Here is a 14,270-nt window from a genome sequence, read left to right as displayed (position 1 = left end):
TGTGCTCAGTTTATTATCCGCAATTTCAGTTGCAATTCACCTTTGTTCTTGTCGGTTCTTCGGTTGCTTGCAGGAACTTGAACATCGTTGTTCAGGTTGATCGTGCCTACGGCAAGGTCAATAACCATCGGAGATTGGTTTAGCGATTGTCGAGGCTTATCGTCGGGTACGGTATAGCCGGATCGTCAAGGTCAAAATCCACCAAATCGATAATTATCCCCACTCTCATCGAAAGATCGGGCCGCCGTCACATCACAGACCCAGTCCGCATAATTGCTACTATCAACTTTTAACTAAATTTTCTCTAGGAACATATCTAAAACAGTAGAACTAAAGCTTAAGCAACGACATAATTTGCAAAGTCCTTTTGACTATGTTCATGATAATTAAGTTCATCTGATTATTTAATGAACTCCCACTTAGATAGACATCCCTCTAGTCATCTAAGTGATACATGATCCGAGTCAACTAGGCCGTGTCCGATCATCACGTGAGACGGACTAGTCATCATCGGTGAACATCTTCATGTTGATCGTATCTTCTATAGGACTCATGTTCGACCTTTCGGTCTTCCGCGTTCCGAGGCCATGTCTGTACATGCTAGGCTCGTCAAGTCAACCTAAGTGTATTGCGTGTGTAAATCTGGCTTACACCCGTTGTATTCGAACGTTAGAATCTATCACACCCGATCATCACATGGTGCTTCGAAACAACGAACCTTCGCAACGGTGCACAGTTAGGGGGAACACTTTTCTTGAAATTATTGCGAGGGATCATCTTATTTTAGCTACCGTCGTTCTAAGCAAATAAGATGTAAAACATGATAAACATCACATGGAATCAAATAGTGACATGATATGGCCAATATCATTTTGCTCCTTTTGATCTCCATCTTCGGGGCGCCATGATCATCATCGTCACCGGCATGACACCATGATCTCCATCATCATGATCTCCATCATCGTGTCTTCATGAAGTTGTCTCGTCATCTATTACTTCTACTACTATGGCTAATGGTTTAGCAATAAAGTAAAGTAAATACATGACATTTATGTTGACACGCAGGTCAAAAATAAATTAAGACAACTCCTATGGCTCCTGCCGGTTGTCATACTCATCGACATGCAAGTCGTGATTCCTATTACAAGAACATGATCAACTGTTGGAAATATGCCCTAGAGGCAATAATAAATTAGTTATTATTATATTTCCTTGTTCATGATAATCGTTTATTATCCATGCTAGAATTGTATTGATAGGAAACTCAGATACATGTGTGGATACATAGACAACACCATGTCCCTAGTAAGCCTCTACTTGACTAGCTCGTTGATCAATAGATGGTTACGGTTTCCTGACCATGGACATTGGATGTCGTTGATAACGGTATCACATCATTGGGAGAATGATGTGATGGACAAGACCCAATCCTAAGCATAGCACAAGATCATGTAGTTCGTATGCTAAAGCTTTTCTAATGTCAAGTATCATTTCCTTAGACCATGAGATCGTGCAACTCCCGGATACCGTAGGAGTGCTTTGGGTGTGCCAAACGTCACAACGTAATTGGGTGGCTATAAAGGTACACTACAGGTATCTCCGAAAGTGTCTGTTGGGTTGGCGCGAATCGAGACTGGGATTTGTCACTCCGTGTAAACGGAGAGGTATCTCTGGGCCCACTCGGTAGGACATCATCATAATGTGCACAATGTGATCAAGGAGTTGATCACGGGATGATGTGTTACGAAACGAGTAAAGAGACTTGCCGGTAACGAGATTGAACAAGGTATCGGGATACCGACGATCGAATCTCGGGCAAGTATCGTACCGATAGACAAAGGGAATTGTATACGGGATTGATTAAGTCCTTGACATCGTGGTTCATCCGATGAGATCATCGTGGAACATGTGGGAGCCAACATGGGTATCCAGATCCCGCTGTTGGTTATTGACCGGAGAGTCATCTCGGTCATGTCTGCATGTCTCCCGAACCCGTAGGGTCTACACACTTAAGGTTCGGTGACGCTAGGGTTGTAGAGATGTAAGTATGCGGTAACCCGAAAGTTGTTTGGAGTCCCGGATGAGATCCCGGACGTCACGAGGAGTCCCGGAATGGTCCGGAGGTAAAGAATTATATATAGGAAGTGCTATTTCGGCCATCGGGACAAGTTTCGGGGTCACCGGTATTGTACCGGGACCACCGGAAGGGTCCCGGGGGTCCACCGGGTGGGGCCACCTGCCCCGGGGGGGCACATGGGCTGTAGCGGGTGCGCCTTGGCCTATATGGGCCAAGGGAACCAGCCCCAAGAGGCCCATGCGCCAAGAGAAGAGGGAAAGGAAGAGTCCTAAAGGGGGAAGGCACCTCCGAGGTGCCTTGGGGAGGAGGGACTCCTCCCCTGGCCGCACCCTTCCTTGGAGGAAGGGCCAAGGCTGTGCCTCCCCCCTCTCCCTTGGCCCTATATATAGTGGGGGGAAGGGAGGGCAACCCAACCTAAGCCCTGGCGCCTCCCTCTCCCTCCCATGACACATCTCCCTCCTCCCGCAGCCCTTGGCGAAGCCCTGTTGGAATCCCGCTACTTCCACCACCACGCCGTCGTGCTGCTGGATCTCCATCAACCTCTCCTCCCCCTTGCTGGATCAAGAAGGAGGAGACGTCGCTGCTCCGTACGTGTGTTGAACGCGGAGGTGCCGTCCGTTCGGCGCTAGGATCATCGGTGATTTGGATCACGACGAGTACGACTCCATCAACCCCGTTCTCTTGAACGCTTCCGCGCGCGATCTACAAGGGTATGTAGATCCACTCCTCCCTCGTTGCTAGATGACTCCATAGATTGATCTTGGTGACACGTAGGAAAATTTTGAATTATTGCTACGTTCCCCAACAGTGGCATCATGAGCTAGGTCTATGCGTAGTTTCTATGCACGAGTAGAACACAAAGTAGTTGTGGGCGTTGATTTTGTTCAATATGCTTGCCGTTACTAGTCTTATCTTGATTCGGCGGCATCGTGGGATGAAGCGGCCCGGACCGACCTTACACGTACTCTTACGTGAGACTGGTTCCACCGACTGACATGCACTAGTTGCATAAGGTGGCTAGCGGGTGTCTGTCTCTCCCACTTTAGTCGGATCGGATTCGATGAAAAGGGTCCTTATGAAGGGTAAATAGCAATTGGCATATCACGTTGTGGTCTTTGCGTAGGTAAGAAACGTTCTTGCTAGAAACCCATAGCAGCCACGTAAAACATGCAAACAACAATTAGAGGACGTCTAACTTGTTTTTGCAGGGTATGCTATGTGATGTGATATGGCCAAAGGATGTGATGAATGATATATGTGATGTATGAGATTGATCATGTTCTTGTAATAGGAATCACGACTTGCATGTCGATGAGTATGACAACCGGCAGGAGCCATAGGAGTTGTCTTAATTTATTTATGACCTGTGTGTCAACATAAACGTCATGTAATTACTTTACTTTATTGCTAACCGTTAGCTGTAGTAGTAGACGTAATAGTTGACGAGACAACTTCATGAAGACACGATGATAGAGATCATGATGATGGAGATCATGGTGTCATGCCGGTGACGATGATGATCATGGAGCCCCAAGATGGAGATCAAAGGAGCTATATGATATTGGCCATATCATGTCACTATTATTTGATTGCATGTGATGTTTATCATGTTTATACATCTTATTTGCTTAGAACGACGGTAGTAAATAAGATGATCCCTCATTAAAATTTCAAGAAAGTGTTCCCCCTAACTGTGCATCGTTGCGAAAGTTCGTTGTTTCGAAGCACCACGTGATGATCGGGTGTGATAGATTCTTACGTTCACATACAACGGGTGTAAGCCAGATTTACACATGCGAAACACTTAGGTTGACTTGACGAGCCTAGCATGTACAGACATGGCCTTGGAACACAAGAGACCGAAAGGTCGAGCATGAGTCGTATCGTAGATACGATCAACATGAAGATGTTCACTGATGATGACTAGTCCGTCTCACGTGATGATCAGACACGACCTAGTTGACTCGGATCATGTAATCACTTAGATGACTAGAGGGATGTCTATCTGAGTGGGAGTTCATAAGATGAACTTAATTATCCTGAACATAGTCAACAGGTCTTCGCAAATTATGTCGTAGCTCGCCCTTCAGTTCTACTGTTTAGATATGTTCCTAGAGAAAATTTAGTTGGAAGTTGATAGTAGCAATTATGCGGACTAGGTCCATAAACTGAGGATTGTCCTCATAGAAGGCTTATGTCCTTAATGCACCGCTCAGTGTGCTGAACCTCGAACGTCGTCTGTGGATGTTGCGAACATCTGACATACACGTTTTGATGACTACATGATAGTTCAGTGCGTAATGCTAATGGTTTAGAATTGAGGCACCAAAGACGTTTTTGAAACATCGCAGAACATATGAGATGTTCCAAGGACTGAAATTGGGATTTCAGGCTCGTGCCCACGTCAAGAGGTATAAGACCTCCGACGATTTTCTTAGCCTGCAAACTAAGGAGAAAAGCTCAATTGTTGAGCTTGTGCTCAGATTGTCTGAGTACAACAATCGCTTGAATCAAGCGGGAGTTGATCTTCCAAATGAGTTAGTGATGTTTCTCCGAAGTCATTACCACCAAGATGCTAGAGCTTCGTGATGAACTATAATATGTCAGGGACATATATGATGATTCTTGAGATATTCGCGATGTTTGACACCGCGAAAGTAGAAATCATGAAGGAGCATCAATTGTTGATGGTTGGTGAAACCACTAGTTTCAAGAAGGGCAAGGGAACAAAGGGATACTTCATGAAACGGCAATTCAACTGCTTCTCTAGTGAAGAAACCCAAGGTTGAACCCAAACCCGAGACTGAGTGCTTCTGTAATAAGGGGAACAGCCACTGGAGCAGAATTACCCTAGATACTGGGTAGATGAGAAGGCTGGCAAGGTCGATAGAAGTATATTGGATATACATTGTGTTGATGTGTACTTTACTAGTACTCCTAGTAGCACCAGGGTATTAGATACCGGTTCGGTTGCTAAGTGTTAGTAACTCGAAACAAAAGGCTACGGAATAAACGGAGACTAGCTAAAGGTGAGCTGACGATATGTGTTGGAAGTGTTTCCAGGGTTGATATGATCAAGCATCGCACGCTCCCTCTACCATCGAGATTGGTATTAAAACCTAAATAATTTTTATTTGATGTTTGCGTTGAGCATAGACATGATTGGATTATGTCTATCGCAATACGGTTATTCATTTAAAGAGAATAATGGTTACTCTGTTTATTTGAATAATACCTTCAAATGGTCTTACACCTAAAATGAATGGTTTATTGAATCTCGATCGTAGTGATACACATGTTCATGCCAAAAGATAGTAATGATAGTACCACCTACTTGTGGCACTGCCACTTAAGTCATATCGGTATAAAACGCATGAAGAAGCTCCATGTTGATGGATCTTTGGGCTCACTCGTTTTTGAAAGGTTTGAGACATGCGAACCATGTCTATTGGTGTATATGCATGAAGAAACTCCATGCAAATGGACCGTTTGGACTCACTTGATTTTGAATCACTTGAGACATGCAAATCATACCACATGGGCAAGATGACTGAAAGCCTCGTTTTCAGTAAAATGGAACTAGAAAGCAACTTGTTGGAAGTAATACATTTTGATGTGTGCAGTCCAATGAGTGCTGAGGCATGTAGTGGATATCGTTATGTTCTTACTTCACAGATGATTTGAGTAGATGTTGAGTATATTTACTTGATGAATCACGAGTCTGAATTATTGAAAGGTTCAAGTAATTTCAGGGTGAAGTTGAAAGATCGTCGTGACAAGAGGATAAAATATCTATGATATGATCATAGAGATGAATATCTGAATTACGAGTTTGGCACAGAATTAAGACATTGTGGAAATTGTTTCACAACTAATGTCCGAACATCATAACTGCACCCTATTGGATATGATGCATACCATGATGTCTCTTATCGAATTACCACGATAGTTTATGGGTTAGGCATTAGAGACAACCACATTCACTTTAAATAGGGCACCACGTAATTCCGATGAGATGACACCGTATGAACTATGGTTTAGAGAAACCTAAGCTGTCATTTCTTAAAAGTTTGGGGCTGCGACGCTTATGTGAAAAAGTTTCAGGCTGATAAGCTCGAACCCAAAGCGGATGAATGCATCTTCATAGGACACCCAAAACAGTTGGGTATACCTCCTATCTCAGATTAGAAAGCAATAAGAGATTGTTTCCATAATCGGGTCCTTTCTCGAGGAAAAGTTTCTCTCGAAAGAATTGAGTGGGGGGATGGTGGAGACTTGATGAGGTTATTGAACCGTCACTTCAACTAGTGTATAGCAGGGCACAAAGAGTTGTTCCTGTGGCACCTACACCAATTGAAGTGGAAGCTTATGATATTGATCATGAGACTTCGGATCAAGTCACTACCAAACCTCGTAGGATGACAAGGATGAGTACTACTTCAGAGTGGTACGTGATCCTGTCTTGGAAGTCATGTTGCTAGACAACAATGAACCTACGAGCTATGGAGAAGCGATGGTGGGCCCGGATTCCGATAAATGGCTTGAGGCCATAAAATCCGAGAGAGGATCCATATATGAAAACAAAGTGTAGACTTTGACAGAACAGCTCGATGGTCATAAGGCTGTTGAGTGCAGATGGATTTTAAAAGGAAGACGGACAATGATGGTAAATGTCACCATTAAGAAAGCTCGACTTGTCGTTAAGATGTTTTCCGACAAGTTCAAAGAGTTGACTACGATGAGACTTTCTCACTCGTAGCGATGCTAAGAATCTGTTGGAATTATATTAGCGATTACTGCATTATTTATGAAATCTTGCAGATAGGATGTCAAAACATTGTTTCCTCAACGATTTTCTTGAGGAAAGGTTGTATGTGATACAACTGGAAGGTTTTGTCAATCCTGAAAGATGCTAATAAGTATGCAAAGCTCCAGCAATCCTTCTAGGGACTGGAGTAAGCATCTCGGAGTTGGAATGTATGCTTTGATGGATGATCAAAGATTTTGGGTTTATACAAAGTTTATGAGAAACTTGTATTTCCAAAGAAGTGAGTGGGAGCACTATAGAATTTCTGATAAATATATGTTGTTGACATATTGTTGATCAGAAATGACGGAATTTCTGGAAAGCATATAGGGTTATTTGGAAAGTGTTTTTCAATGGAAAGCCTGGATTAAGCTACTTGAACATTGAGCATCAAGATCTATAAGGATAGATCAAAACGCTTAATGGTACTTTCAAATGAGCACATACCTTGACATGATCTTGAAGGTGTTCAAGATGGATCAGTCAAAGAAGGAGTTCTTGCCTGAGTTGTAAGGTATGAAGTTAAGACTTAAAGCTCGACCACGGCAGAAGAAAGAGGAAGGACGAAGGTCGTCCCCTATGCTTTTATCATAGGCTCTCTACAGTATGCTATGCTGTGTACCGCACCTGAAGTGTGCCTTGCCATGAGTTAGTCAAGGGGTACAAGAGTGATCCAAGAATGGATCACAGGACAGCGGTCAAAGTTATCCTTAGTAACTAGTGGACTAAGGAATTTTCTCGATTATGGAGGTGGTAAAAGAGTTCGTCGTAAAGGGTTACGCCGATGCAAACTTTGACACTAATCCAGATTATTCTGAGTAGTAGACTGGATTCGTATAGTAGAACAGTTATTTGGAATAGCTCCAAATATAGCGTAGTAGCTGCATCTACAAGATGACATAGAGATTTGCGAAGTACATACGGATCTGAAAGATTCAGACCCGTTGACTATAACATCTCTCACAAGCATAACATGTTCAAACCCAGAACTCATCGAGTGTTAATCACATGGTAATGTGAACTAGATTATTGACTCTAGTAAACTCTTTGGGTGTTAGTCACATGGGGATGTGACCTTGAGTGTTAATCACATATCGATGTGAACTAGATTATTGACTCTAGTGCAAGTGGGAGACTGTTGGAAATATGCCCTAGAGGCAATAATAAATTAGTTATTATTATATTTCCTTGTTCATGATAATCGTTTATTATCCATGCTAGAATTGTATTGATAGGAAACTCAGATACATGTGTGGATACATAGACAACACCATGTCCCTAGTAAGCCTCTAGTTGACTAGCTCGTTGATCAATAGATGGTTACGGTTTCCTGACCATGGACATTGGATGTCGTTGATAACGGGATCACATCATTAGGAGAATGATGTGATGGACAAGACCCAATCCTAAGCCTAGCACAAGATCATGTAGTTCGTATGCTAAAGCTTTTCTAATGTCAAGTATCATTTCCTTAGACCATGAGATTGTGCAACTCCCGGATACCGTAGGAGTGCTTTGGGTGTGCCAAACGTCACAACGTAACTGGGTGGCTATAAAGGTACACTACAGGTATCTCCGAAAGTGTCTGTTGGGTTGGCACGAATCGAGACTGGGATTTGTCACTCCGTGTAAACGGAGAGGTATCTCTGGGCCCACTCGGTAGGACATCATCATAATGTGCACAATGTGATCAAGGAGTTGATCACGGGATGATGTGTTACGGAACGAGTAAAGAGACTTGCCGGTAACGAGATTGAACAAGGTATCGGGATACCGACGATCGAATCTCGGGCAAGTATCGTACCGATAGACAAAGGGAATTGTATACGGGATTGATTAAGTCCTTGACATCGTGGTTCATCCGATGAGATCATCGTGGAACATGTGGGAGCCAACATGGGTATCCAGATCCCGCTGTTGGTTATTGACCGGAGAGTCATCTCGGTCATGTCTGCATGTCTCCCGAACCCGTAGGGTCTACACACTTAAGGTTCGGTGACGCTAGGGTTATAGAGATATTAGTATGCGGTAACCCGAAAGTTGTTCGGAGTCCCGGATGAGATCCCGGACGTCACGAGGAGTTCCGGAATGGTCCGGAGGTAAAGAATTATATATAGGAAGTGCTATTTCGGCCATCGGGACAAGTTTCGGGGTCACCGGTATTGTACCGGGACCACCGGAAGGGTCCCGGGGGTCCACCGGGTGGGGCCACCTGCCCCGGGGGGCCACATGGGCTGTAGGGGGTGCGCCTTGGCCTATATGGGCCAAGGGCACCAGCCCCAAGAGGCCCATGCGCCAAGAGAAGAGGGAAAGGAAGAGTCCTAAAGGGGGAAGGCACCTCCGAGGTGCCTTGGGGAGGAGGGACTCCTCCCCTGGCCGCACCCTTCCTTGGAGGAAGGGCAAGGCTGCGCCTCCCCCTCTCCCTTGGCCCTATATATAGTGGGGGGAAGGGAGGGCAACCCAACCTAAGCCCTGGCGCCTCCCTCTCCCTCCCATGACACATCTCCCTCCTCCCGCAACGCTTGGCGAAGCCCTGTTGGAATCCCGCTACTTCCACCACCACGCCGTCGTGCTGCTGGATCTCCATCAACCTCTCCTCCCCCCTTGCTGGATCAAGAAGGAGGAGACGTCGCTGCTCCGTACGTGTGTTGAACGCGGAGGTGCCGTCCGTTCGGCGCTAGGATCATCGGTGATTTGGATCACGACGAGTACGACTCCATCAACCCCATTCTCTTGAACGCTTCCACGCGCGATCTACAAGGGTATGTAGATCCACTCCTCCCTCGTTGCTAGATGACTCCATAGATTGATCTTGGTGACACGTAGGAAAATTTTGAATTATTGCTACGTTCCCCAACATCAATCTCATACATCACATGTATCATTCATCACATCCTTTTGGCCATATCACATCACACGGCATATGCTGCAAAAACAAGTTAGACGTCCTGTAATTGTTGTTGCAAATTTTTACGTGGCTGCTATAGGTTTCTTAGCAAGAACATTTCTTACCTACGCAAAAACCACAACGTGATATGCCAATTTCTATTTACCCTTCATAAGGACCCTTTTCATCGAATCCGATCTGACTAAAGTGGGAGAGACAGACACCCGCTAGCCACCTTATGCAACTAGTGCATGTCAGTCGGTGGAACCTGTCTCACGTAAGTGTACGTGTAAGGCCGGTCCGGGCCGCTTCATCCCACGATGCCGCCGAATCAAGATAAGACTAGTAACGGCAAGTAAATTGACAAAATCGACGCCCACAACTACTTTGTGTTCTACTCGTGCATAGAAACTACGCATAGACCTAGCTCATGATGCCACTGTTGGGGAACGTAGCAGAATTTTAAAATTTTATACGCATCACCAAGATCAATCTATGGAGTCATCTAGCAACGAGAGAGAGGAGTGCATCTACATACCCTTGTAGATCGCGAGCGGAAGCGTTCAAGAGAACGGGGTTGATGGAGTCGTACTCGTCGTGATCCAAATTACCATGTTCAACACACGTACGGTTGGGGAAGACGTCTCCTCCTTCTTGATCCAGCAAGGGGGAAGGAGAGGTTGATGGAGATCCAGCAGCACGACAGCGTGGTGGTGGAAGCAGCGGGGATCTCGGCAGGGCTTCGCCAAGCTCAGCGAGAGGGAGAGGTGTTACGAGGGGAGAGGGAGGCGCCAGGGGCTAGTGTGCGACTCCCATCCGCCTCCCCACTATATATAGGGGTGGAGGGGGCTGGTTTCTTGCCCTCCAAGTCCATTGGGGCGTTGACAAAGGTGGGGGAAAGAAATCCCATCATTTCCCTTCCCCATCGATTGTTATCCCCCCTTTTTAGGGCTCTTGATCTTATCCCTTCGGGATATGATCTTATTCCTTCTAAGGGGGATCTTGGTGCGCCTTGACCAGGGATGTGGGGCCTTGCCCCCACTACCCACGTTCATGTGGGTCCCCCATGCAGGTGGGCCCCACTCCGGAACCTTCTAGAACCTTCCCGGTACAATACCGAAAATTCCCGAACATTTTCCGGTGGCCAAAATAGGACTTCCCATATATAAATCTTTACCTCCCGACCATTCCGGAACTCCTCGTGACGTCCGGGATCTCATCCGGGACTCCGAAAAACTTTCGGGTTACCGCATACTAATATCTCTACAACCCTAGCGTTACCGAACCTTAAGTGTGTAGACCCTACGGGTTCGGGAGACATGCAGAGATGACCGAGACGACTCTCCGGTCAATAACCAACAGCGGGATCTGGATACCCATGTTGGCTCCCACATGTTCCATGATGATCTCATCGGATGAACCACGATGTTGAGGATTCAATCAATCTCGTATTCAATTCCCTTTGTCCAGCGGTATTGTACTTGCCCGAGATTCGATCGTCGGTATCCGATACCTTGTTCAATCTCGTTACCGGCAAGTCTCTTTACTCGTTCCATAACACATCATCCCGTGATCAACTCCTTGGTCACATTGTGCACATTATGATGATGTCCTACCGAGTGGGCCCAGAGATACCTCTCCATCACACGGAGTGACAAATCCCAGTCTCGATTCGTGCCAACCCAACAGACACTTTCGGAGATACCCATAGTGCACCTTTATAGCCACCCAGTTATGTTGTGACGTTTGGCACACCCAAAGCATTCCTACGGTATCCGGGAGTTGCACAATCTCATGGTCTAAGGAAATGATACTTGACATTTAGAAAAGCTTTAGCATACGAACTACACGATCTTTGTGCTAGGCTTAGGATTGGGTCTTGTCCATCACATCATTCTCCTAATGATGTGATCCCGTTATCAACGACATCCAATGTCCATGGTTAGGAAACCGTAACCATCTATTGATCAACGAGCTAGTTAACTAGAGGCTTACTAGGGACATGGTGTTGTCTATGTATCCACACATGTATCTGAGTTTCCTATCAATACAATTCTAGCATGGATAATAAACGATTATCATGAACAAGGAAATATAATAATAACCAATTTATTATTGCCTCTAGGGCATATTTCCAACAGCCGCGTGGTTGGAGCGCCTAGATCCACGGAGATGTCGATAATGGCGAGCGAGAGGCGTGGAGTCGCTGTGGTTGCGAGCGAGTGGCCTACCCAGCAGGACTGCTGCTACTTAACTCAGAATGGCTGAATTTCCACCATTCCCTTTTTGAAGGAGATAATGTTAGTTCATTAACTGTTAACTACATGAATGTAAAGTTAAAGAACAGGGAAAAAGATGACTATGGCTTCTCATGTGAAAAATATCATGATGTGTCAATCTGTACAAAATATTTCAAAAACCATTCATTTGGGTAATTTCTATTTGCGCTTAAGTTTCTCTGATTAGTTCATCTCAACAAAAATGCAATCAATGTACAATGGATTAAACACATATCTAAATGTAGTATTTTTTTTAGAAGAATGTTGAATTTCGCCCAAGAATCACATACACACGAAAACCTGTTGGACAAGTGCACCTGTCGTGTCCTCTGTTTTCTCTTTATTTCTTGTGCCTGCTTATACTATCCTATATCAAAATTTTGTAGTAAAAAGGAAAACTATCATTTGGCTAAGCTTTTGTTTTTCTGCCTTTTTTGAGATTTTTACTGCTTCTCGAGGTAAAATTGACTTGACCATTTGCATTGCCGTGGCATGGTAGTTAAGTAAAACGTTTGTCATTCTTCGTAGGCCTAGCATTCTTGTGGTAGATTTTGTGTTTCGCAGAGATGCCATTTTTACTGTTGGAATCGCCACTTCACCTCTTTCAACAAGAAAACATGGAGCTCTGAAATCTGAATCCAGAGCTCCCAATCTATGGCAACAATCGCCACTTCACAGCTATGTAACCCGCACTACAAATCAATGGTGATTGATACATTCATCTACATTTTCTGCTGTTGATAGATCTCGATCTGCAGCTCGGGACCATGAATGCGCGCTCCGTCGACAGTGAAGAATGGCAACATAAACGCGGTCCGGTCCAGAAGACGACGCATCAACTGCTGCCCTCAATACAAACAAACCAGGCATGATCATTGAGAAATTATTGTCACACCGACCATACACCTCAGCAACATTATCACCAAGATGGATCCTCATTTTTCTCTTGCGTGCGTGTATATATACAGCACACAAAGATGCAGAAACAAGACATCACACAGGCACACACTTGAGCTTGCACTGAGCTCTCTTGCCATGGCTTCCGGCGGCTGGCTCTGCTCCGCGCTGCTCGCTTTGCTCGTCGTCCTGGCCGCGCGGCCGGCGGCGGTGTCGGGGGCGTCGGCGCACCTGCACTTCTACATGCACGACGTGCTGACCGGCCCGGCGCCGACGGCGGTGCAGGTGCTGGACGGCCCGCGCGGCCACTTCGGCGACACTATCGTCATCGACGACGCGCTCACGGCCACCTCGTCCGCGGCGTCGCCGGCCGTGGGGCGCGCGCAGGGGCGGTACATCTGGGCGTCCAAGGGGAACCCGGAGCTGCTGGTCACCATGGAGGTGCTCCTCACGTCCGGCCCCTACGCGGGGTCCTCCGTCACGGTGGTCGGCCGGGACGACATCGGCGCGGCGGTGCGGGAGCTGTCGGTGGTCGGCGGCACGGGCCAGTTCAGGATGGCCACAGGCTACGTGCTGTGGAAGACCGTCCGGCTCGACCACCCCAACGCCGTCCTCGAGCTCGACGTCTTCGTCAACCCGTGAAATACGTGACGGACCGCGAGCTCGTCTCGTTCGTCTCACATGAGCATGTTCATCTGTTCCACTTCTCACCTATGCATTTGCCCTGTCTTCTACTATATGTCTACTCTGCTGCTCCTCCATGCATACGAGTGCAATAATAATGTTGAATATGTGCAAATGTTGTTCATCAAATAATATGTTGCCCGGCTTTGGTAATGACGATGATCTAAATAATATGTTGCCCGGTTTGACCAGGGTAAAGCAAACTTTTTCGAAGGCAATTTTAGTGACGCGAGAATGTCATGTTTAGTTGACACGCACGACAATTTCCTGACAGACAATACACTGAGCATGGATTTGCCATGCTTGCCGACTAAATTTGCCATCATCGCGTCATTAAAAATTGCCATAAAAACCATTCGATTTGCCATGGTCAAATCCCGAATATTCGGGCGTTATCGGGGTCCTTCTAAATATGCTTGCTTTAGATCCGTTCAGAACTACTTATATTTTGAGTTATATGTTGTTGTTAGCATTTGAACCCCCCCCCCCCCCCCCCACACACACACACACACCCCACCACCACCCTCCCTGAAACCCCTAATTCTATTACGGAATCAAATTTACAATCACAATTCGATCAACCTCGACATACGGAAAAGAATTGCTCCCAACACAAGGCAGGTGCGCTGTCGATTTCAT

At 45.8% G+C, this 14,270-nt stretch overlaps 1 protein-coding gene across 1 annotated transcript; it reads left to right on the top strand.

Annotated features, from left to right (window-relative positions):
- The first annotated feature begins 13,013 nt into the window (after positions 1 to 13,013).
- On the top strand, positions 13,014 to 13,784 carry LOC123057839 (dirigent protein 1). The gene has a single exon (XM_044480720.1). It carries the CDS (start codon positions 13,086 to 13,088, stop codon positions 13,587 to 13,589), a length of 504 nt encoding a protein of 167 aa, XP_044336655.1. The 5' UTR covers positions 13,014 to 13,085; the 3' UTR covers positions 13,590 to 13,784.
- Positions 13,785 to 14,270: the final 486 nt, after the last annotated feature.

Source organism: Triticum aestivum, chromosome 3A, assembly GCF_018294505.1.
Source record: "Triticum aestivum cultivar Chinese Spring chromosome 3A, IWGSC CS RefSeq v2.1, whole genome shotgun sequence".
Classification (NCBI taxonomy): Eukaryota; Viridiplantae; Streptophyta; class Magnoliopsida; order Poales; family Poaceae; genus Triticum; species Triticum aestivum.
Note: the sequence above shows the minus strand (reverse complement) of the source record. Positions and strands in the feature narration are given on the sequence as shown.